The 24,779-nt window shown below is 40.6% G+C and overlaps 1 protein-coding gene across 1 annotated transcript in view; it reads left to right on the top strand.

Moving 5' to 3' along the window:
* The first annotated feature begins 500 nt into the window (after positions 1-500).
* Positions 501-24,779, top strand: part of insrb (insulin receptor b) — an 80,789-nt gene continuing 56,510 nt past the window's right edge. Inside the window, exon 1 of the mRNA XM_030083355.1 lies at positions 501-2,018. Coding sequence (XP_029939215.1) covers positions 1,925-2,018 — 94 coding nt within the window. The 5' untranslated portion in view covers positions 501-1,924. The remainder of the gene's footprint in view (positions 2,019-24,779) is intronic.

The following is a 24,779-nucleotide window of genomic DNA, read 5'->3' as shown; positions in this document are numbered from 1 at the left end:
CATTTTGGACCTCTTGTTGTTCCCATTTATTATGGATTTTTTGTGGTCAATTTTCCCTGCAGTATATTTCCCTGCAATCAGTTATTAATTTATATTAATTGAATTGTATGTTTATTGAAATACATTTTGAAACACTTTGTAGAAGTTGAAAGCATTCTGAGGTAAATTTGCATTGCTTATTGTAAATTATTTTTTATATGAAAATGAAACTTTGCAACTATAATTTTTCTCACCTTTATGGTAGTTTGAGATTATTTTGTATCTTTGAGAACTTCCACTCTTCATGTATAAATGCATTGTGTGAAAACTGTTTAATCGTAGTTTTACAGGGTAATTCTATGCGCTCTGCAAACTTCAGTGGGGTGTCTCGCAGGGTGAACGGCGCTGCTGCTCACCCTCTTCCACCTTGACAAAGAGCGCCGCTTCAGACAGTCCGGATCCGGGAGCGGGCTCCGTGTTTTCCCGCAGACCACGTGTGGCCCAGCTGAGGCGACTAGCAGGACTTGTTTACTGGTGGAGAAGCTCGCAGAAAGAGAGACGGAAAGAGGGGAACCTGAGGGAGAGCGATCTCTGGACGGAACGGGAATCCAAGTTTTTACACTTGACCCGTCTTTTTAAGCCTTTTCACGTTTGTTTACCTCATTTCGTTTTGTCCACCGGAGACGGGATACTCACTTTATGTGTGTGTGCGTGTATGGGCTTTGCTTTTTTATGCCCCACTGTACCACCGACTCGGAAACCTCGTTTGTTTTGGATTAGCTAGCTAAGGTTAGCTGTTCTCTCTCTCTCTCTCTCTCTCTCTCTCTCTCTCTCTCTCTCTCTCTCTCTCTCTCTCTCTCTCTCTCTCTCTCTCCTCCCGTCAGCTCATGTTAATCTGAGAAAAGCGACGGGCGGCGTGCTGAAGAGTTTTCCCACTTCACAGCGCCGTGCAGGTTAAATGCGGACATTATTTTTGTATTTTACACTCTCAGTGGGAATCCGGGAGAAGTAGCGTGTATCTCTCCCCCTCCACCCACCCACCCCTCCCCGCAAGTTTTGATCGCCTGTTTGCTTTCCCTCCGGTTTGTCGTTTTATGGCCGTTGAGTCGTTTTGCGGCGCGCTGGTCAGCGGGGTGAAGGAGTTCAGAGGAAGGTCGCGGTGAGGAAAGCGGCACGTTTTTCCTGCACGTAGCAGCTCTGAGGAGTTTCCTGGGATGTGCTCCTGCCCCCCCTTAAATAGAGGATGTTTGCAAGATAACGACAAAAACTGGAGGGGGTGATATTAAAGACTGGAGGACTTCTCTTCTGAACGGAGACTGCGAAAGCCTCAGCAGCCAACTCCCGTCGTCGGCTTGACCCATGCCTGCAGGAGGACCGGAGGAAAACACTGACTTATAACACTGTGCATCAGAAAAAAAAAAAAGAAAAAAAAAACACTGCTCGCAGTTTGTTGTTAAAGTGAGTCTTCCCTCATCTCAGCAGTGCATTGCAGAGAAATGAGCACGGGACCAGTGGACCTTCATACAGGACCTCCAAACTAGCTTTTCGCATGTGGGATATTAGACATAAGAAACGGTAATACCGTTATTTTTCTCTGAATCCAGCCGAGCACCAAAGTCAAACAGATGAACGTGGACTGTCGCCTTCACTTATGGAAAATGAAGATTTTTACTCGCACATGTGTAGCCAGAACCCAAGATCACGTTATTTAGAGGCCTGCTTTTTTTTCCAGGTCTCACAAACTTGACGGGTCTGATAATCATAAATTTATTACCACCCCCCGGTTTACAGGGGGGTGGGAGTTATACCAGCATTTGGACCTCAAGTTTTAACACTTGTTTCACTTGCTTTTGAAGAGACAGTTCTCTGTCGAAATTGTTTTGTTTTGCTTTTTGGAGAAGCTTCATTCAAGAGGAGCACACACCTGACTCATCCTCCAGTAAAAATGAGCCGGTCGACGCTGAAGCTGAGAGCCCAAGTGGTGTTTTTTATCATCTGCACCTGCATCGTGTGCCAGTGTGGACTAATCAACGGAGAAAGTAAGTATTGCCTTTTTGAAAATGTTGAAAATAAGTCCACAACATTCATTGTATGCACGTTGCTCCATAGCTCTTCAAAGCTGCACAAAACATTGAGTGCTTGGTGTTTTCCTACAAACTCAAGGTATACAGCTTTTGACATTAACTTATTCATATTAAAATGTAAACCCCAAGTTTGAATGAGCTCGCAGCTGTCTGACAGAGTGACAGAAAAACGACATAAACATCAATGCCTGCATGTGTCAGCTTGAATGCAATGTGTGTATTTTGCGCGTTTGCTTCCCTATCCGTTTGAAATTACCATCATAGGGAGAAAGGCGCTGACAAATAAGCCTGTTAAAGTTAATGTTTTTATTTTATCAATCAAGATGACAGTCGAAGTCACGGGACTCTCGCCTTCGGTGTGGCGCATGCTCAGATCCTCGCACGGCTCCAATTAAGGGGGTGGTAATTTCAGTGGTTGCGTGCGTGCGTTAGCGCGTAATAATTGATATTCCTCCGTAGTGTTATTGGGGACTATCCCCGCCGCCCCGCACTATGTCTCTTAAAGATACAGTCTTAGCGGCCTGCGCTGGATGCCTCAGCCCCAGGGCCAGATTAGTCGCTTAACTGGACGAGGGTGGTCTGCTGCAGCGAGTCTAAACTGGGAGCAGCAGGATTGGCCCTGTGTGAGCCGAGCTAGGCCTCTCATGGCGACACACACACACACACACACACACACACACACACACACACACACACACACACACACACACACACACACACACACACACTCATGCGCCGCAGCAGCCTGAATGTAAACAAGTTATCCGCCGACGCTGAGAAGTCTCTTCATTAGTGGTGGATTAGCCTACATTGCTCCAAAGCACGGGGCGTCTTCCTTACCGGAGGATGTCAGCTCCTCGCGCTGGTGTTTTTTTTTTTTTTATCAATGAATTACGAGTTTGATTATAGCAACATAACGCCGCCTTATCTAAACTGTGCTTTACCAGAGAGAGAGGGAAAGCTGGAGATAATGATCTCTCTTTAAATTGTGTAATGCCCTGTTCCTAATAATATCAGTGGTGTTATAATTTACAGTAGAGGTCTTTGTTTTTACACATGGTACGTTTATTGCAGGCTGCTGTTGAGACAGTGCATTAAACTCACATGGGATGACCTTTTTACTGTCAGAAAAACACACATTCCCCATACCATTCAGAGATGTCAAAAGATATAAGAATTTTAAGTTTACAGTTTCAACAGTTACCACTGAAGAATAATAGTCAATATAGTCTGATCGTAATCTTTGTGCTGGTATCATTTGCGTGTTTTTGTCATTTTAAAATCTTATTTTTAGCACCTAAAATATATTTCCCTTTTTTGTGCTTATGTCGTGATTTAAGCAACACCCAACTTTGATAAAAAACATTAATTTAACACATCTGAAAATAAGGTTGAGAAAAACAGCAGATGAAACATTTGACTGCATAATAAGTTACCATTTAAGTCTTATCTTGTTTTAAAAGAATGGACATCTCATTGTACAAACAGAATGAGGAGAACTCTTCTGAAATCAATTAAAGCACTTTTAAAATGTTTGCCAGTGGTTTAACCTTTGGCCTACATTCATCCAATGTGCAATTTGTAATAGTTTTTTTTTTTTTTACTTGAGGTGTTGCACAAGTAGACCAAGTGTTACAGTACGCAAAGTCAGTTCAGAAGGAGTCAACAGGTAGATCAGTTCAAATGTAAAAACAAATTTGCCTCAAAAACATCCAGTAACAACGGTTCTTTAATATTTAGAAAAACAAAGTCTTTAATTGTGGTAATTTGCAGTGGTCAGGAGAAATGATCTGGCTACTTTACACAGGTCACACATGCAGACAGAGCAGAGGCCCCTGAAAGGGGGTCTTATGAGACAGGGCTGCTGGTACCCCTCCTTCTGTCTTTTTTTTTTTTTTTTTTTTTTTTTTCATTCTTTTGCTCTCAGGGAGTGGGGTACATGTCATGACTGTTCCTGCTTCGAGAGTACGCTGGGAAGTGACCATATTTGGAACTTTTGGGCTGTTTACGCCAAAAGGGGTGGGGGCAGGGGTAACAACCAAAATACTTAGAATATTTCATTCTGAGTCCACATTACATTTCTGTCTCAGTTATGGGAAACAAATAAAGCAGTATTGATGTATGTCACACTGGTACTGCTCCTATCTGTGGAGCACACTCTTGAAAATACGATTGTGGCTGGACTGCTTGTCGTAATTATCAATAAACATTTTTCTGAAGTAACTGCTGAGGTGTCTCCTGGTCCAACTTGTGAAAAACAAGTTGTGCAACTGTGAGCCTTGCCCCCCCTTCTTGCTCCTCTTAGACTTGTAAGTACAGCTCTGGCAGTCGTGTACATGCATTGTTATGTATGCTTTCCACACTGCTTACAATTCTTGAACCGGCTCTGTCACACAGATTGGCTCATGTCGCTCACACTCTGACAGAGCCAATCGAATGTTTGGGGTGGTGTCATTTATTCAGGCTGAGCAGTTGCTCTGCCACCTCTGCTGATGGTGAAACATGTGGAGCTATAAAAATCAAGGCGAGTGGAGTTGATCTCCATTTGTGTGTGAGTTTTGGTGCAGCTCATGTGGATACTCAGGCACTCTTCACTGAAGTGCACATTGGCATTTTCCTACAATGCTGTGCATGTTGTGGAATGCCTTTGAAGTGGCCCACCATGTAGGTGTGTGTGTGTGTGTGTGTGTGTGTGTGTGTGTGTGTGTGTGTGTGTGTGTGTGTGTGTGTGTGTGTGTGTGTGTGTGTGTGTGTGTGTGTGTGTGTGTGTGTGTGTGTGTGTGTGTGTGTGTGTGTGTGTGTGTGTGTGTGTGTGTGTTCTCATTCCTGTCGCCCTGTGCTGTCTGCAGGATCTCATCTCTCAGCTCCTGACCTGCCCACGTCCGGGCAATGTATGTTTTCTATATCTGTGTGCAACTGTGTGTGTCCAGAGGAGGTGGCTGCGCACGAGAACAGCGTGTACTAGAGCGATGGGCTCAAGACTAGGCTGCCTGTTAGCACCAGCCCCCAAGCCCTGAGTGGCCCCTTGACCTACCACACATCCAATTCATCACAGAGACAAATGGCATTAGGAGTTGTCTCAATACATAAAACAACAAATGAGGTGGAGGCAAAGACTAGCACGGATTAAACCGGCACCCTGTTCTCACCATCTTCGGTTGAATCTCTGACTTGTGTGATGAGAGGAGAACGAGAGTTGGTGTTTAACTTATTTGTTTTTTAAGACTGTGCATTGAAGTCACCTCATGTATCATCTGCGGGTTAAAGAAAAGGAGATCAGGCTGTCAAAAAGCGTCGTCAATTGTTATGCCAATCATTTGATAAATTCTTTGTTTTTTGTGAAAAATGATAAAGAGTTGCAATCCGCTTTTGTCTTGACACTCAGGAGGTATCTTCAAGTTGTTTTTTTCCAGTTAACTGTACTATTTCTACTTATGTGAAGTTTGGGAATGACAGCAAAATCTTGAAAGATGTTGCTGGTTATACAAATATGTAAGCATACAACAGTAAACATCATTTATGGAAAATTTCTGTGATTAGAACAATAAATGAATAAACCATAAATGCATTTTTTTAAATGAAATTGGATGGAAACACTTAAATGGAGATGTTAATGCAACTAGATGAAAATAAAATGAATATGGAATTAAAAAGTCAATAACTATGCAGAACCAAACTTTTTAATTAATAAATTTAATAAAATCCGGGGTATTTTATTCCATGTTCTTTTCCAGTCACCAACTATCTCAGTGTTTTAAGATGTTGAGAATTGTTTCAGGAAAAATACCTGTCATTGCGTTGCTTTTCTCTGTTATGTGTGCACTTCATTAATTGTCATAAGAACAGCCTGTACTGTACATTTGATAGACTACACACAGACTCGTGCCTTTCGCAATACAGCCCCTCTGCTGATTGTAAATTGTCATTGTATGTTTGGGTAGGCCATGTTCACAGAGGCAGCAGACAATGGGGGTCATGAACTGAGGCTCCACCAGCTGTGTATTGCGTTCTGAGTGTTGGCCAGGAAGGCAATATGTACTGCTAAAGGAAATTAACTGTTGGGTGCCTTTCCTAAGTGCTTCCTCCTCTGCTCTTATCTCTCTAAGTATCCCTTTTAACTTCTCCGAACTTACCATTACATTTTTTTTCCTCGTTGTTTGCTCTTGTGCATATGTGTCCATATTCCCAGCAATCTTTTCAAAAAAGGGACAGGAGCTGGATTAAAAACCCAACCTGCGCTTCTGATCTCCAGCTCATTTTGACTGGTTGTGAAGTAAATACATTTCCTTGTATGTTTGCTTTTGACTGATTGTAGTTAACACTTAAACATCATGTTAATTACTCATTGTGCGTTTGAAAGGGCAAATGCGGTGGCTAATCTTTAAAAGTTTTTGTTAATATTTATTTTAAGCATGTGTTGGGTATTTAAAGATATCCCTCTGAAGGCATTTTACTCTTTTGTCCAGGTAAGTGTCTGCATCTCTGAAGGAAGATTGTCCAAACAAATGCACCTCTCCCTGCTCAAACCCTCTAAGGAGCCCCCTTGAATCCCAGGAAATGTGTTTCAAGGCAGTGACAACAGGGCCACCCGTTTTTCATTTTATTGAAAACCAGTTGGGGGAAACACGACTTTGTAAAATAACAGAAAAGGAACATTCTGCATTTCCAGAAACACAGTTGATTTGTTTTCTTGTTTGTAGGGCATCCATTCTGTTATTATAAATTATGAACAACAAGGATAAGAAACGGCCCGTGAATGACCTTCTGTTCTTTGCACCGACAGTCGTTTCTTGTTGCCGATTAGCAGGAATCGCCAATGGGACTAAGTCCAAGACAGTTATTGGAAAATTGAGTCCTGATAATATGAATAGATCTATATAATTGGAATCAATTTTTCCAATATTTTATTTAAAGTGAAACTTCCATTTAGTTAAGATGTTTTCATACACAGAGTGAAATAAATGAAGCCTTTTATTTGTTAATTCCTGATGTTTTCAGGAAAATCATTATTTAGTGTATCTCATGGCTTTACATCATGTAACGAGGTAAAATGAGCTGTTAATCTTACAGTGTTATTCATTTGATTGCTTCATCTGCAAAGTTGATACCAGTTTGAAAGGGTTGATTTTTGTGCAATGTAAACTGTTTTATAATCATTACCTGCTGTTGTTTTGTATTGAATAAAACCAAGTCTATAAAGGATTTTAACATATTATAGAGATGCAAAATTATCAATCGTGAAATATATGAAGAATAAATATGCTAGCACAAAAAGTACATTGGAAAATAATAAAGTGATGAGTGAGGTGACAGAATGAGAGAGGATTTATAACAGTTTGAACACCAGACTGCTATACTGTCTTATTCTCTGGTTTTCAAAGCAGTGTCGTCAATATTTTTCGTGAGATTTTTTTTCACGGATGATTTCATGCTCGATGTCAGGCAGATGGGTTTAAAACAGCTGTAACATTTTAATTACAGCAAATACCTACTGAGGGTTTGATTTTACATGAATTTCATACTTACAATAATGAGAGACAGCCGTGGTGAGACAGGTTAGTTTTACCCTACTGATGATGTGTTGTTGCAGTAGTAATCCTGTGATGCCTTTCATTTGGACTCCAGCCTCCAGACCCAGCCCTGATGAGATTAAACAAGAAAATAGGTGTAAGTTGTTTTTTTGATGACTGGAAGGAAGTGTAACGAAAACAAGATATTTTTGTAGTAGCTGTTCAAAGATTAAGAGGTAAAAACTATTCTTACTGGTCACTTTGGTCACATGACGTCTCTTTACCCAACACAGTATGATTTGCTTGTCAGTTTTGACACAGGCAGGGATGTCGTTCTTAAAAGCGCTGCTTAGCTGATGTCCTCCTCTCCGACTCCCATTCCTAGATAGAGAACTATGACTGTTTATGTAAACCAGCGCTCACTGCATAGAAATGTGGCGTAGCTGGGAGGGGTTAGGATGGGGTGCAGGGATCACACACATACACAGAGCGCCGTTACGCCATGCTGCAACAATCTGATTTGATAGTCCTTGTTGCTGTTTGGGTCTGCCCTATTTTAACCGTTGGTGACTTCACGCTGCAAAATCCAAGTTGAGCCAACTCTGTAATGCTGGGATCAGGAATGGGATCTTTTGGGGGGATTTTGCTGGCAGAAACACAAATTGTCAGAATCTGTCTCCATGTTCTTTTACTTCCTTTTGCATTGTGTTTTGGAGCTGATGCTGTCCAAAGTGGAGTAGGTTAAAGATGCCTACCTTGGTTTGACTGTAACTGTAAAGAGTCTAACATTTTGAAAATAAACAAGGTTTTTGGATTATCAAAAAAAACTGGAGATGTTAAGACATATTTAGACAATCTCTTATGTCACTTTTGTATGGGGTTGGCTGCTCATTCATTCTTTTAATATGTAAGAAATTATATCAGTGATTAGAGGTGCAACGATTGCTCGAAGAAATAGAGTAATTTGATTACAAAAGGTACTCAAGGAAATTTCTTTGCTTTGAGTATTTGGTTAGTAATTACTTGTGTTCTGCCCTGGGGACCATGTTCTACATGGACTGTAAACAGTGATACACGTGATTGAAAGTTAAAAAAGTTGGCCCTATGGCAGAGTGAAGAGAGCGTCCACAAATGGCAAAGAAGATGTCTCGTATGGGATCATTTCCAACTTAAAACAGAGGAGAATGTTGTGCGATGTGTATATTATCCGATCACTTAATTAATCGCTGAAATAGTTGGTAGGATATTCGATTCGACTTCAAGAAGAATTGACAGCTGCAACCGTATTAGTGATAAACAGTCATCAGTGAGCAAAGTCAAAGAATCTTGTAGCTTTAGCATAAGGAAGTCTCTTTGAAACCTGGATCAGAAAACACTGATGACCTTTTAGAAGAATCTGGCATCAGAAGGTGGTAAAGGATATGATTTTAAACTAGCTGCTGTTGAGTTTGTTGTTTGCTTTTATTTTATACACAACTACATACAACCCAGTTGTTGTCACTCTGTGTAATAGAAAGCTTTATAAACTCAGGTGTTTGCATTATTTCATTATTTGTGACTCTGGACCTTATTTCTGCTCATCAGTTGCTCATAAGTTGCTTTGAAATCTGAGGGCCCCCTTGAAGTAGATAAATGCATCTGTAACTATAAAGACAGAGACTTATTAAAAAAAATCCATTAAAAAACAAACAAAAAAAAGATATAAATATATAAGGACTAGGTACGTTAACGCGTTATTAAAGCGTTAACGCACTGCTACACACACACACACTGCACTCCAGCTGAGTCAAAAAAGCACACACAGCTGCGGTGCTTTCTGCGGTGAAACACAGTCAATTCCTCATTATTTTCCATAATGAACTCGGCCGAATTATCAGAAAAATCGCGAGGAAACTGCTGGTATAAGACACAAACTGGTATAAGGAGCGCAAATTTGACAAAAATGAAAGTGAAACTGAAATCGCGTCTTTTGCCGGCAGAACGTTTCTGCCCACTGGACAGTCTTCAGGCGCTGAAAACATGTAAAATAAAATAAATTTCCCTTCAACAGACAATCTGGCTAAATGAGGCACAATTCGGCTTGACTGAATGTATCCTGTCTTCACTGTCTGAGGGTCAGAGAGAGAATGAAGTTTGAGGAAGTGTGCTCTTGAATAAGCCTGAATAAGTGTGCGGATCTGCTCTGCTCTTGCTTGTGTGTGTGTGTGTGTGTGTGTGTGTGTGTGTGTGTGTGTGTGTGTGTGTGTGTGTGTCTGTGTCTGTGTCTGTGTCTGTGTCTGTGTCTGTGTCTGTGTGTGTTGGGGTCGGGGGGTGACAATCTTGGTAAAGACTTGGTATTTTACGTTATTATAAATCATATTTGATGAATTTTAATATTATTATTGTAAAATTATGCTTCTTGCAAAAAAAAAAAAAAAAAGTCCCTGTCCCCAATGTTCCTGTCCCCGGCTAGGGGCAGGATGATCATTACAGAGGACTTTGAATTCATTATTGTATTTTGCGCATGACGCGATTAATTGAGATTAATCGCTGAAAAATTATGCGATTAATCACGATTAAGACATTTAATTGTTGCCCAGCACTAAAATATATATATATACATGAGACACTTGTTTGACAGAACCAGCAGACAGCCTATTGGACACTGATGCTCCAGCAGCACTTTAAGAGTTTCCTCTTTGACTCCTCCTCCACTCCCTCCTCTCTGACGGTCGTCAAAATTAAATGGTAAAGGAAACAAGTAGCCTCCTAGTTTCCCAGCTTTAATGTAACAAGGCTGCAAAAAAGACCCGGCAGAAGGTTGAGTAACCCTGCATGGAACTTAAAAACAATGTGTGCATGTATAGTCCTCTGAAAACACAATGCGATTTATTTATATCAAGTTCACTGGCTGAATTGTCAGGGAAAATCACTTGGAACATCTATACTTTTTGCAAAACACTATTTGTGGAACTTAGTGCATTAGTTACACACCCTCTTTGTATCTGTATCATATGTCTGAGTACGTCAGGACACGGCATGCGTGAGTGTGTGATAGCTCGGCTCAAGAGGCTGCCTTCAATGAACCTGATGGGTTAAGTTTATTTTGAGAACAGTCATATGATTGAGGAGTGACCATTTGACACACAGCCCAACGATTCTCTCAGCGGTTAATTATACCACAAAACACAGACCAGCATTGCACATTTACAAGATTTGTCTTTTTATCTTATCAGACTTATTAACTTTTTCAACACAAATGTGGCAGATGGCATTATTTTTTTCTTCAAAACTTAAATTTAGTCTTTAAAACTATAAAATTCTGCCCCCTTTATCCCTCGTGTGCCCATTTCTTGCAACTCTTTATTTCATTGCAGTGCTTCTTGATCTCTCTTCCCACTCGAGCTTCTTGTCTCTCAGTATCTGCCCTGCATTCCTCCTCCAACCCTCCCTCCCTTCATTTTCTTGTATGTTCAGGGGTAAGAGGGTTCACTGTCATCCAGTGATTTGTTTTTCTTTCACACTGCAGATGCGCACAGCCTGCGAACCGATCTTACACACACACACACACACACACACACACACACCTGCTAATCCCAGTCTATGGTGTGGGAAATCCTCCTCTTTCAAACCTCTTAAACGTGTGAACACCATCCATTTGACACCTCTGTCTCCCCCTCGATGTTGTTTTCTCCTCTCTTATTAAGCCTGCTTGCTCCAGCTGGGCTTAAGTAATGCTTCGCATGTACACCTGCACATGGTGGACAACAGCACCCAGTCACATGGCTCTCACTTATTATGTTTAGTTTGCTGCGCTGCATCTGTCTGTGTCTTTATTTGTTTGGATGTCCTTTTATGAGCACTCGTGCCTGTATGTGTCATGTGCATTTAGTGTGTGTGTGTGTGTGTGTGTGTGTGTGTGTGTGTGTGTGTGTGTGTGTGTGTGTGTGTGTGTGTGTGTGTGTGTGTGTGTGTGTGTGTTTGTGTGCGCGCCAACCGGGGGGTGCACTCTGGTTTTGTTCTGATGAGCCAGACTGCGATGGGTTTCTATGGTGACAGCACTAGCTGTGCTAGCAGCAGGCTACAGTGATCCCCCACCACCTTTTATTTGGAAGTCACTTCTGGTCTGTATTTTACTCATAACCTATCGTCATCTGTAATTGCTTAAGTGTCTGTTCAGGGATTGTGTTTATTGTCATTGAAAATATATCTGTGGCTTATATTTTAGTCCCTAGATAAGGTTCCAATATAAATGAGCAACAGGGTTGGGGAGTAACGGATTACATGTAACGGCGTTACATAATCAGGATACAAAAAAAATGTAACTGTAATCCATTACAGTACATGCAAAAAATATGTAATCTCGTTACAGGTACTTCTGATAAAAACACGGATTACTGAGCAGGATTACTTTTGAAAATCAGACGGAATATACCAGCAACAACAGACATACGCGCCTATACACACATTGTGACACTTTACGGCACTTTACAGCACTTTACAGCACAAACCGCCACATCATAGATCTATAAACAATAGACACCGTAGATCTATAAATGATAGACGCCGCATCGACCGCTGTCTTGAAGCAGCCTCCCGCTCCACTGATATGTTTAGCCGAGAATTAAACAACCCGCATTGCCTTGAATTTTACCACCTGCTGCTGGAGTCATGGCTGCTCCCAGGGAGAGAATCTCATTCTTTGGCTGGAAACGTTGACATTTTGTATTTAAGTCAGATTAGGCCCAGAACTTCTCTGTACAATGTAAATTCTGCCTCCAGCTGTGAAAATGCTCTCAACATCCAGGAACTCATCAAACCTGAAGACACATCTACAGGTATGATACAACTGAACTCACAGTGAAGCTAAAGTGTTATTAGCCTGCTAACCTGTCAGTAACCTGCTGCTGAGAACCACAGCCTCACCAGGCTGAACTCAGAAGAATCTGATGGAGGCAATAATATCTTCAGCCTGCATGGAGGATTTATTAGAGACTGCATGTTTCCTTCTGTCATTGAGGAATGAATCAACTCTGATCTCTTGAAAAAATACTGTGCATGGCCGACCTGAACACAAAATACTGCTCCTCACTACAGCAGTACAGCCACACAGCAGATTGAGTATATAATATAAATGTGTGTTAACACTGTCAATGTGGCTCCTGGTGCTGCTGGACTGTAGAACTACTAGAGGAACACAGCCTGAACTGATGGTCCTGAGTCAGAAAGAAAGAAAGTCAGATTCTCAGTAGGTTTAGAGGATGTCATGTTGTTGGTATTAATTGAGGCTGAGCACACAGAGTTCAGCAGAGTTCATAACACTCAGAGGATTTAGAGTTTACCGTGTGGAGTTTTCAATACACTGTGAGGATGACACCTTGTATTTGTATTTGTCTATGTATTTATTTTATGTTTGCTGGTGAAGTAATCTAAAAGTAACTAAAAGTAATCTGGTACATTACTTTTTAATTGAAGTAATTAAAGTAAGTTACTGATTACATTTTTGACAAGTAACTTGTAATTGTACCAGATTACAATTTAAAAGTAACCCTCCCAACCCTGATGAGCAATATCGTCCCGAAGTACTAATATCATATTTTTTTGCTTTTTTCAGGACAAAGTTTAAATTGATGCAATAAATGGTACTTTAAAATAAGAATTTGTTTTCATCAAATGTAATTATTGCAATTATTAAAAGTCATTATTAAATTTTGCACTTTGTGTGATGGGAATCTTGGTAAGGTGTTTATTCTCATTCACCAATTAAAGAAAAAAAATCATGACTCATTTAGTGTCTTGAATATCAAGACGACGCTGCTCTAATAGTTCCTCTCCTGACTCATAGTAGTAATTCAGATTTAGCTCTTCTATAAATTTAGCTGTTACTGTTGAATTCCTATGTTGTTGTTTTTTTTTTTTTTTTTTTTGAGACCAAAGCCACAACCAGAAGCATATTTTTAGACAACTGAGTCTGTTTCTCTCTTTTTACATGCATAACTACAATCATTGTATACTGGGCTCAGAGTTTTTATGAAACACAGATGACCAGCACTTAGAACTGTCCTCAAATGCCTCTTGGTTGTACAGGCTGAGTGTTTGCGGCTGCTGCTGCTGCTAAACAAGCTGCTCACACTAAATTACATTAGAACATGGTGGAGACAAGACTTATTTTTTATTTGATGCTGTGAAAACAAATCCACTCCATATATTTTATTCTCTTTTAATGAAATTTGATTATCCCTGATAGATTCTTGCTTTCACCCTATACTCGCTATACTTGCATATTGCATGGTAGGCTGAGGCCTTTTTTTAAGATATTGTTTGAAATGAAATTATAAAATGAGATATATGGCACACCATCGTGTATTAATCCAAAAAAGTCATAATCCAATCTAATGGTGTCTATTATTATTATTATTATTATTATTATTATTATTATTACTACTTAAACTGCCTGTCCTCATGCAATCAAATCTAGACTGTTTACCAATCTGACCGTGTAAGCTGGAGTGACACATTATTTCCAGTCGGAAATACAAATGGCTCATCAATTTTTCATGGCAAATGATTACTATGAAGACACCCACAGGTGTTGTACACAAGCCTGTCATGCTTGTCAATCTTAGCCATAGCAGCACCTTGTCATGAGCTTCTTATAGCATCAGTGTATACAGCAGCTTTCCACAAGAAATCATTTAAAGTAAAGGTTTTCTGTAACAAACCAATAACTTCACTCCTAAAAATAGCAGTCATGGACTTTAAAAACGAGAAAACACGTATCAGTCTAGCCCTTTAAAAGAAAAAAAAAATCCTCAGCACACAAATAGCATTACAGTGCAAACCACAGTAAACTTCCCCCATGTGGAGATGACAGGCTCTCAGGAAGACCATAGATAGCCCAGGGTACCAAACAAATGAGTACCTCATGTCATGCCTCTGGACTTGAGACCCATTGGAAGTAGATCCTGCCTTTGCCCTGACTGAACTGGGATTGACTGCAGGGCTGGTGATTAAGTAGTATAGAACATGAATGGATTGATGACGAGCTGAATTTTGTTGGACAGTGAACATACACACACCAGTAGGATGCGCGGTACAACCAGTCAGGGTCAGCTTTTCATTTTCTTAGGATGAAATGCTGTTCATCGGTCCCCCTCAACACACTTTAGAGTCTTTCCTTTCTGACTTGGATGCAGATGAAGTCAGTCTCAGTACCTTTATATTATTTGGGCCCCATCCACATTCATGCCCTCCATCAAATTACAGATGTAAACATCGGTTATAGGAAAACATTAAGCTTTGACTCATCCAGGTCGTACCCAGGTTCACCTAATGTCACGAGATAGTTGTAGATACATATGTCTGTCTGCATCATGGGCCCTCTTCTGCTTTAACATGGTCCCTCTCACTATTAGGTGTCATTCATGTTGAAGGAAACGGACACATAACGATTTACTGGAGTGAAAAGTGTGTCCCATTGTGGCAAAGCTAATTTTGTGGGATCCATTAGGGAGAAACACAGAGAGAGAGAAACTGAAGCCAAGGCATTGTGAGAAGGTACACAGAGATGAAGCGCTTGCACCCTGTTTATGGACCTGCACCAGGCTTACCTAATTCTGTTACAGTTAAAGGAGACCCATATTGAATTATGCCTCGCTGTTAAATGACAGCGTAATGAATGGAAGTAATTTTACAATACCATTGTGGCCACAGACCCTCAACTCCAGGGACCTGTCTGTCAGAGGCTAGGTAACAGTGAGTGATTTGTTGACTGGGGGGCCTTATGAATGTTTAACATGACGTCAGCACTCCCTCCAAGAAATGCCTAGCATGCTCATGGATATCCTGTATGGAAAAATCAACAGAGCAGAGAGGGGTGGCCACTGAAAATCACTGAGATTCTATGCAGCGATTTTGTAAAAATGTGCAAACATAAGATTTATACAAATCAAAATTCAAGTTCTGTGTGTTCATTGACGATGTTCTGGGTACTACTGCTTCCTGTGCAAGTATATCAGGTTGAGATGAACCTGGTGCTCAAAGGTGGGGATTTCTCCAGATTCATCACATGCTTGTGCTTCTATAATGAAAGGAGGCACAATGTCTGTGGGTGCAACACTTGGCCATGGAAAAGGCCAAAGGAAAGAGTGATATGGAAAGAAAGAAGTCGGCAGGTTGTGTGTCTGCATGTTTGTGTAAATGTGTGAATGTGAGTTTTTTTCTGCAGCGGTCAGTGAGAACTGGTGGTGTAACAGTGCAGACAAACAGGCCATTAAAACTGACCTGGCCCCGTTTGCTCTACACCTCTTCATCTTCTGCTACTCCCTCTTATGCTTCTCTTTGCCCATTTTAAAATCATGAAATCACTCTGTTTCAGTCTGGTTCCATTGCACTTTGAATACTCCTTATCTAAACCTAAAACTTTGCTGTTTTCTTTCCCCTTTGCCGCCTTGTATTCCCAACTCTTCTACTGGTGATTTCACCTGCTTATTTCTCCCTGTAGTCTTTAATTCACACAACTCACTCATGTTCATTTCAAACAGTCATGGTTTAACGTCAATATTGTCACAATGAAATGATTTCCTTATCATCTGGGTGCATTTCTTCACCTGCATCAAATTTTAAGTTTCAGCTGTCGGTTGAAGTTGACAGCCATACTGGGAGCATGCCATCCAGTCAAATCGATACGATTTGCCATTCTTGAGATGAGATTACTCATCCATTCACCACACAGGCAGCACCTCCACCAAATCCCTTAACTGTTGTAGTGAGACAATGAAATCAAAACTTGCTCAAAGGTTTTATTGAGGTGAGCCACAGTTGTTGTGGGTTTTCCATTCATCACTGTACTGTTTCTTTATCTGTGCGAATATACCTTGTTCTTGATGGTGAATGGTTTTAAGGACAAACTACTGTACCAAAGGAAATAACATCACGTTGGAAATGTAGCATCAGCACAGACAGGGAGCCAGGCCAACTTGGAAGAATTAGAAATGTTGCATAGGATGGGAGAAACAGATTTGGCAGAACCGCCAGGCAGGCATGGCTCCTCCTGCCTCATGTGTAGCTCTGGTTTGTGGGTCAGAGCGTTGGTGGGGCCGGTCCCAGCAGCTGCTGCCGTGTGGCTGCAAGTCAAGCAGGGCAACTGGGCCCATGCTGCCTCCTTCTCAGGCCGAGGCTTACCACACCAAGACGCCGCACTGTTCCACTCGCTAACGTGGGAAGATGAAAAAGAACATCAGATGTTTTTTGTATTACTCACTTTGTGAGTTGTGTGTGTGTGTTGTCTGTCATTTCGCACTGTATCTTCACACAGTCAAGTCAAGGCTGCAGTTGATTACTTGCTCCTGTTTCTGAGTTGTCTGTTTGTTCCAAAATGCTTCGACTATGTCAGGAATGCGGCTCCCCCCAAACATGTTTTTCATTTGTTAGGAGCGCCACCTGGTTCAGCTGTTTAGGAAGGTGTGGCCAGAATATTTTTTTCTGAATTTCTTTTTTTTAGGTTATGTATTACCAGCTCTGTAATTATTTTTAAGCAAGATGCCGCAATTGATTATGGCTGCAATTGTGGTGGGTGGGAAAAAAAAAAAAAAAAAAAAAAAAAAAAAAAAAAAAATATATATATATATATATATATATATATATATATATATATATGTTTTTACATGTTGCTTCCTATATGCTCTTGTTAATGCTTCAGTGATATGAAACAGGCTATGGTTTGTTTCTGCTTTTTAATTAATTCAGTTTTTTCAAAACCCTTCATGCTTTTACAGTATACTGCAAAGGAATTTGGAAAATACAGTAGAGTGGTCAATCCTCAGAGTTGCGGGATAAATCACATCTGACTCATCCAATCCTTTAACACTTTGTTCTGTTACTTGAGTGTCATGTGGCAACTGAAATTACCTTAAATCTCACTCATATCCATCTGATATGTGAGTCACGTTTTGCTATCAAGAGTGTGTCTTGGTAAAGTTAGGATTTTGTGTTGGTCGGTGGCGAATAGATTAGGGATGCACGATATTATCGGCACAATATCGGTATCGGCTGATAAAAGCTTAAAAACACGTTTATCGGTATCTGCAGATATGAAAATTTCATATCGGCACAGCCGATAAGGTGACGTAGTAATTGGGTGCGCGCGGTGACATCCATAGTGCTCCAAAAACAGGAAAAAAAAAAATAATTGAAAAGGTTTTGTTCTTTATCCTCATTCCTCATACTGAAATGGACTGGCATTTTAGGTCTGAGCTAGCTAGTTTAAATTTTTGCACTGCTTGTTTTTTGTTAAAGCACTTTGTTAGTATTATTTCAGGGAAACACCCTGCAAGTCAGCTGTTCAGTTAGGATTATTATTGTTTTCCATCTGAAAATGCTCCTTAAATAAAATGTAACACTTTGTTTATTTGCACTGCAGAGCTCTGTGTCTGTCACCAGGTTGTTACAGTAGCTCTACAGTCAAATGCAACTTGGTTATGTTTAAATATGCAATTATGCATTGTACATTTAAAGTTCATGTGATCAAAAGAAATTATTTTTCTGTATTTCAACACTGAATGTCTTGAGTTTGGAAAAAATTTACATTTCTTATGTATGGTAAAATCAAATGTTTTTTGTCTTGTTTTATTTGTGTTTCTTAAACAAATAAGACTGTCACAATAAGAGTAACATGTAAATTCCAGTACAGGAGAGACTTAGCTTTCTTTACAGTGAAAAAAAAAAAACCTTGTGATTATTGGTATCGACCAAAAGGGGGTTTCGATTTGTCGGCATATCGGATATCGGCAAAAATCCAATATCGTGCATCCCTAGAATAGATCCTAATGTTTGGTTCCTAACAGTTAACCTGTCGTTATGAGAACATATCAGGAAGAGCGTGTTTCCTGCACTCTCTTCTCCACTCGGCTTCTACTCTACACCTGTCTTTCACTTCCTCCCTCCCAGCAGCCTTGAGTCCAAGGTCGAACCCAGCAGCTCATTGGAAGTATTGTGAGTCATTGTTGTTAAAAACAAATGACAGTGACAAAGCACCTCCCCCCCTCTGTCATTCTGTTTCTTTTTGTCCCTTGTTGGTGCCGATCCCTCTCTTCTCCTGCCGGCCCTCCACTTCTCTTTCTTTTGCCAGTGTTGAACGGTAGAGACAAGGGAAGCAAGCCAAAGTCACCATTGTGATCTGATTCAGGCCTCGCTCTTCTCTTGGCGAGCTTCTGACAGTACAGGTCCTGCATGGAGCTCCCTTCTACCCGCTTCAATCGGCCACAACCTGGCCTAGTGCCACAGCTGTAACGGGACTCTGCGTTGTATATAAATAGGCTTGGGCCGGCTCCGTTTGCCATGCTCCTCAATGGGAAGCTGAGGCAATGAAGGAACAGGTGCTTCAACCCACACTCCCCAATCTGTCACCCCCTCCCCTCCACCACCTTTATCTGATGTCCTGAAAAAAATGTGGAAGTACAGGACAGTGCATATGTTAGCTATGCTTGCTCACTGCATCACGTCTGCATTGTAAGAATACAAAAATAAGTATTGTCATGTGTTTTAACTTGACGGCACTGAACTCTTTTCCATTCTTCAGACTGCCCTCTCTGTATCTTTCCTGGCCTGTGCAGTGTTATTTTGGTCCCGAACTCTTTGTTTTAGAGGTACATGTCAGCACATGTTAATCGAAATGCTTGTCTTGTAATTTCACTGCATAATTTTTCACTGTAGAAGCCACATCTTGGCAGTGGGTGCACAGGGAGCTGGCTTTACTTCTCAGTACTTTCCACAGTTATATTAACAAACAAATGCATTTTTCCACTGGCAGTCCACTTGGCACCATGGCTGCACATTCTCTCTCCTGGGGTTTGTTCAGCAACTGAGCTGTTGACAAATCTATAATCAGCAGATCACCTCATCAGAGGCAACATGTGCCTAAGCTGACAGAGAGAGGAAACTTCTCACAGTCCAGAGTTAGCTGCCACCTGGTTTCATGCTAGACAGGTCTGGTTTCACGCTAAGTTAATGTGCGGCTGCCCTCTGCTACGCACTGAAAGGCACAGTGGCGGCTCGTTCTGCAGGCCATAGGGGGCTCCACTCTCACCTTCTAAAAGTGCCACCATGATGCACTTTCTCATTGCCAGCCAGCTACTGTTAGATGATGCATATTAAATTCTCTGCAGGGAGCACAACTCTAAAAATAAGAGAAGAATCTCCCTGAAATTGTAGCTACACTATAACGGAGGTTGCAGCTGTGGGTGCTCACTGAATAGTGGAGATGGCAGTTTCAGTCAAAGATACATCGGTATGATCTCAGTTGCACTCGTCACACTCGGATAATTTCTGACCTGTAGTAATGGTGAAATAATTCTGCTCCATATTTGACATGACAGGTGAGGTGAAGATGAGATGGGCGATAACTAGGAACTAACTGAAATAGGTTAGCGTTTTTGCTATTTTAGCTATTTCTTTGATGGTGTGTGTGTGTATATATGTATGTATATATGTCTATATATATATATATATATATATATATATATATATATATATATATATATGTACATACACTGCAAACAGCCAGTGTACATGAATTTAAACCAATATAGGGAACATTTCTACATGTCCCTGAAGAAGGCTTTAAAAGAAGGAGGTTTGGACAGTTTTCCTTGATCAAACTGTCATAAGTTTAATTGTACAGTGAAATCTGAAAGTGCAGTCTGTTTTTTAAGTTAACTCCATGTAGCTTCTTTACACTGTGTCTGGATTCTTTCCATGGAGCATTAACAGTTCCTTCAGACTGGGGCCCATGTGAAGCTGATACCAGAATTCATCTGCTTTTCACCTTAAAACCAGAGTCTGCTTGGTTGCCAAGTAGAGTAAAAGTGCTGGAATTTGTCATGATTTTGTTGGTACTGAGCAATTTTGACAGCTTAGTTTCAAGTTACACTCTTGTACAACATCGAAATCAGGAAAAATTGGTTTGTACACACACACACACACACACACACACACACACACACACACACACACACACACACACACACACACACACACACACACACACACACACACACACACACACACACACACACACACAGCATTGCCATACAATCCTCACACTTGCTGTAGTTATGCAGATTTTACTTGTACCTGTTGCCTACATTTCATTTTTGGTTCACGTGATTTTGCCTCTATATTTTTTGTGTGTGAATAAAAGCAGCTGAACAAAAGTAGTTTTATGTAGAAATTGAGCATTGTTTGCAAGAGATACAACATGATGAGTACAGATTAAATCTACCTCATTATCATTTAACAGTCAAAAAAAAACAAAAAACTATCAAATACTGCCCTTTCTATTGGATTCTGTTTTTTCTAAATTTTTTAAAATAATATACCCCCATTTTTTTCAGCCAAGTCCACTGAGCAGAGAAAAATACTTGAAAAACATAAATGGAAATAAATGATGACATAATAAAAGGCCCAGATCTAAATCTAGATATTCAAATTTTTAAAACCATCACAATTTGTCTTAAGCAGATATTTTTTTTGTCATCATACAATCACACCATTATAACTGGACTGAATATAGTATTTTAACAAGTTTTACAGAAGTTTTTGTAGGTTGACCAACAACAATTATGTTTGGATGTATTTTTAAAGAATGGAAACACTAGCTGCAATTATTATTATTATTATTATTATTATTATTATTATTATTATTATTATTATTATTACTATTATTATTATTGTTATTGTTGCCTTTTTTATCTTCTGGGGTTTTGTCCATTTTTTCATCTATTAGGTGTGGAAAAAAGGGCACTATCATCACTGTTACTCAACATAGGCACATATCTCACTTGCAGCAATCTTATTCTAAAGTAATCAGCTATATTAGGCCAAAGGACTGCGTAGAAGAAGTGTAATAAACTTATGGATTGACAAGAAGCCATCACAAGCCATCACAGTAGTTCTCCTGAGAGCTGAGAAGCACCTGATTTATGAACACTATAATTATAATAATTACAAAAGCAGTTTGACCACAACATGCTCTTAACAGTCATCTTGATTTGATGTAATGAGAGACTAACATTTAAATAGAAACAAATAAAAATGAATGATTTGCACATATTGGATAAGTATTTTGAACTCTGTTAGCCATACAGCATCAGTAGCATTTCTTTGGTAAAATAGTAGGGCAACGCTGTTTTGTTAGTAGCAGAAAACCATTTCGGTCTTGTACAAAATATGCGAGACACTTTTTGAAAATATCGTAACTATTCAAGATGCAGCACAGTGACAAATATTGAGACTACTTAATACTACATCACCAAATTATAAACTTTCAGGTTATTGTTATATTCTTGTTTGGAACACCTAAACTTGTCCACCCTGTTCCAAATCCTGAGTTTGTTTGTTTCTGCTGTTTCTGTTTGCCTGACACCCCCTCTGTACACCTTCCTCCTCCTCCTCCTCCTCCTCCTCCTCTTCCTCCTCCTCTTCTTCCTCCTCGTTTCTCTCCTTCCCTCCTCATTCCTGCTGCCAAATTAAGTGTCAAACAGACCGAGAAGGCGGGTGGATGGCCCACATTTCTCCTATAGAGGTCTACAGTATGACAGTATGGTACAGTGCGTTCTTGTCTGTGCTCTGTTATTGCACACCCCCACCCGGCCTCATTAGCTGCTGATTGGGTTGTTATTGTAATTAAGAGATCCCTTATATCCAGGGAGAGCACAATGCTGTCTGCTTACGGGTGGTCCGCAGTGGCAGGGTGGCCGATAGGGGGGATCACGGTCATTGTCCAACAGACCTCCTGCCTAGACCATGTCTGACAGTTTGTCTTCTTTTATATTACACCTGATGCTCCAGCTGAGAGTTAATCAGTTCATGTAGAAGTTCACATCGCAGTCTTTCTCCCCTCTGATGAATTATTAAACAGTTTCTTTTAATTCAATTTAATACAAATGAACAAAGTGTGCAGCAGCTGTTTCTGTATTTCTCTATACAGTTTTCATTTTCTGGATTTTTGTCTCTTAATCGTGCACCACAAACCTAAACAAAGGCTTAGTTTGGGAGTTTCAATGTGTTAGGGGAAAACCGCTTGTTGCCGTGTTTGTTCCTCCCCCCAGGAGAGGCTCAGCGTGTGCGTCTTGCTTGTCATGTAAGATCGGTCCATAGCGGGCCTCCATTCATGCATGTGATCACCAACCGTCCTGTAGGTCCCTTACGTCATTCTGCGTTCCTGTCTGGGCTCAGGTTACACCACTTTCACCCCCTCCCACCAGTTTTCTCTGCCCCCTTTCAACCCCCTTCTTCTCTTCTTTTGCCCGCGACCCCTTTTCCCTTTCTGGCTCAGCCTCACCCTCCTCACCACCCCTTCCCTCCCCATACACTCACATTGCTGCTCCTGTGTCCCCCTGCTACCAAACCTGGGAGGAGAGGGAGGAGATGGCTCATTATTTTGAAGACAGTGGCTCTCAGAGCCAACCTCTGACTAGTCTTCCTCCCTCCTCCTCCTTGTCTTTTCCTCATCCGCCCCCTGATGACCCCCGCCACCACCACCTCTTTCCCGTCTCATTTCTGTCACTTGAAAAACAAGGCTCCATTTTGCAGGGGGAGCTTCCAGCTCTTTTGACCGCTTCCCCCCATGGCCCACGAACATTTCTTTGTATGAGGAAAGTTTCCCCCCCAACAGGAGATGTAACATATGTGCTCAACTGCTGTGCCAGGAGAAAGACCTAATTTCCACGAACCTGCGGCGTGTTACCTGCAGTGTGAAAAATACGGCCATGTGAAAAGGTCTTGTTTGTGTACCCTTGGTGTGTCTTGAAGATCATTCTGGGCAGAGGTGAGCTGCACCCTGGCCCCGCTTGTGTTGCGTAACGTAGATTGTGTTGTTGTCATGTTTCACAATAAGTATCCGGTTAGTGCTGCAGGCTGACAGTGAGTGGGTGGCCTGAAGGCCTGTCTGATGTGTCCAGTAGATAAGACAGGAAGGGCATGGAGAGGTGTAAGGTTGCTGTTATCACCGGGAATAACACTGACTGCCACACGGGGGGCGAAAGTGTGCTGGTTTCTGACAAGACTTTGATACATTTTGAGTCCAGTACAGAAGGTGTGGCTCAAGAGCGCGAGGCGAGCATGCTGCTGTCGTTCTTGTTTTCAAAATGTGTGTTATCTCATGAGATGCTTCACAGCTAAAATTGATTTATTGACCTCTTTTTATGAGTTGTTTTTGGCTGCTGGGAAAAGCTGGCTGGATGCGGAAGTGTGCAAAGTCGAAGTAGAAGGCCTTGTCTACACAAATGTGGATGGATTTGAATAAGCACACAGTTGTTTTTGACATCATTCTGTGGTTTTTGTCATATTGATGGTGACTGGACGTTCTTTCAGAGAACTCCAATAGGCTCAAGTGTAGAACAATATTTTAATGTGACCATGTTAAGTGAATTATTTACAGTATTTAATTAAGGCGTTTAACTAAAAGAAACTTTTGTATCCATAAACAGGTCTACCAAAGAGAAATTTAGTCATGGCTTCCTAGGGTAGGCTTTTTAATTTGAACGACTAACACATTAACTTTCTCCATAACATTGGCTTAACAGAAATTTGTTTTAGCATGATTTTTTTCACATGTCTCTTTGCAGGTAACTCTCTCGGGTTAAAATTCAACATAATTGTCCTCATTTGGTCAGATATTTCCACAATATATGAAGATTTTATGCTTAAAATATAAACGAAATATCAGTTTTTACTTATCGGTACCATTTTCATGCCATCGATTGTGATTCCACGCAGGTTTTCTGAAGAGAATAATAGATTTTAAAGGGCTATAGATGTGTGTATCTGTGTGTATGGCTCTTATCAGATTGAGTAGTCAACATTTTGCTTCAAAGGTTTAGTTACACAATTTTTTTCTTCATTGCATAAGTTAGTTGTCACTGAAAGCTCAGATTTTAAATGAAATATTTACAGTTTCTCACATGCTGGCATGTATAGTGTTATGAGTCAGACAGTTTGATAGATTTCTTGGATCCAACAAGCTATCGAGAACATTATGAGTGATTTAAGTTATATTAAAGAATAATTGATAATGAGTGATGAAACAGAACAACTCAATGCAGAATAATAATAATAAAAAAAGAATCTTTATTTCAAATTTAACAGATTTATTTCAGAGATAAAACAATATGTTCAGTTCTTTTCATGTCCTCATTTCACTTTTCTGTTCAGGCAAGCTGCAGTCTGA

Source organism: Salarias fasciatus, chromosome 23 (assembly GCF_902148845.1).
Source record: "Salarias fasciatus chromosome 23, fSalaFa1.1, whole genome shotgun sequence".
NCBI lineage: Eukaryota > Metazoa > Chordata > Actinopteri > Blenniiformes > Blenniidae > Salarias > Salarias fasciatus.
Note: the sequence above shows the minus strand (reverse complement) of the source record. Positions and strands in the feature narration are given on the sequence as shown.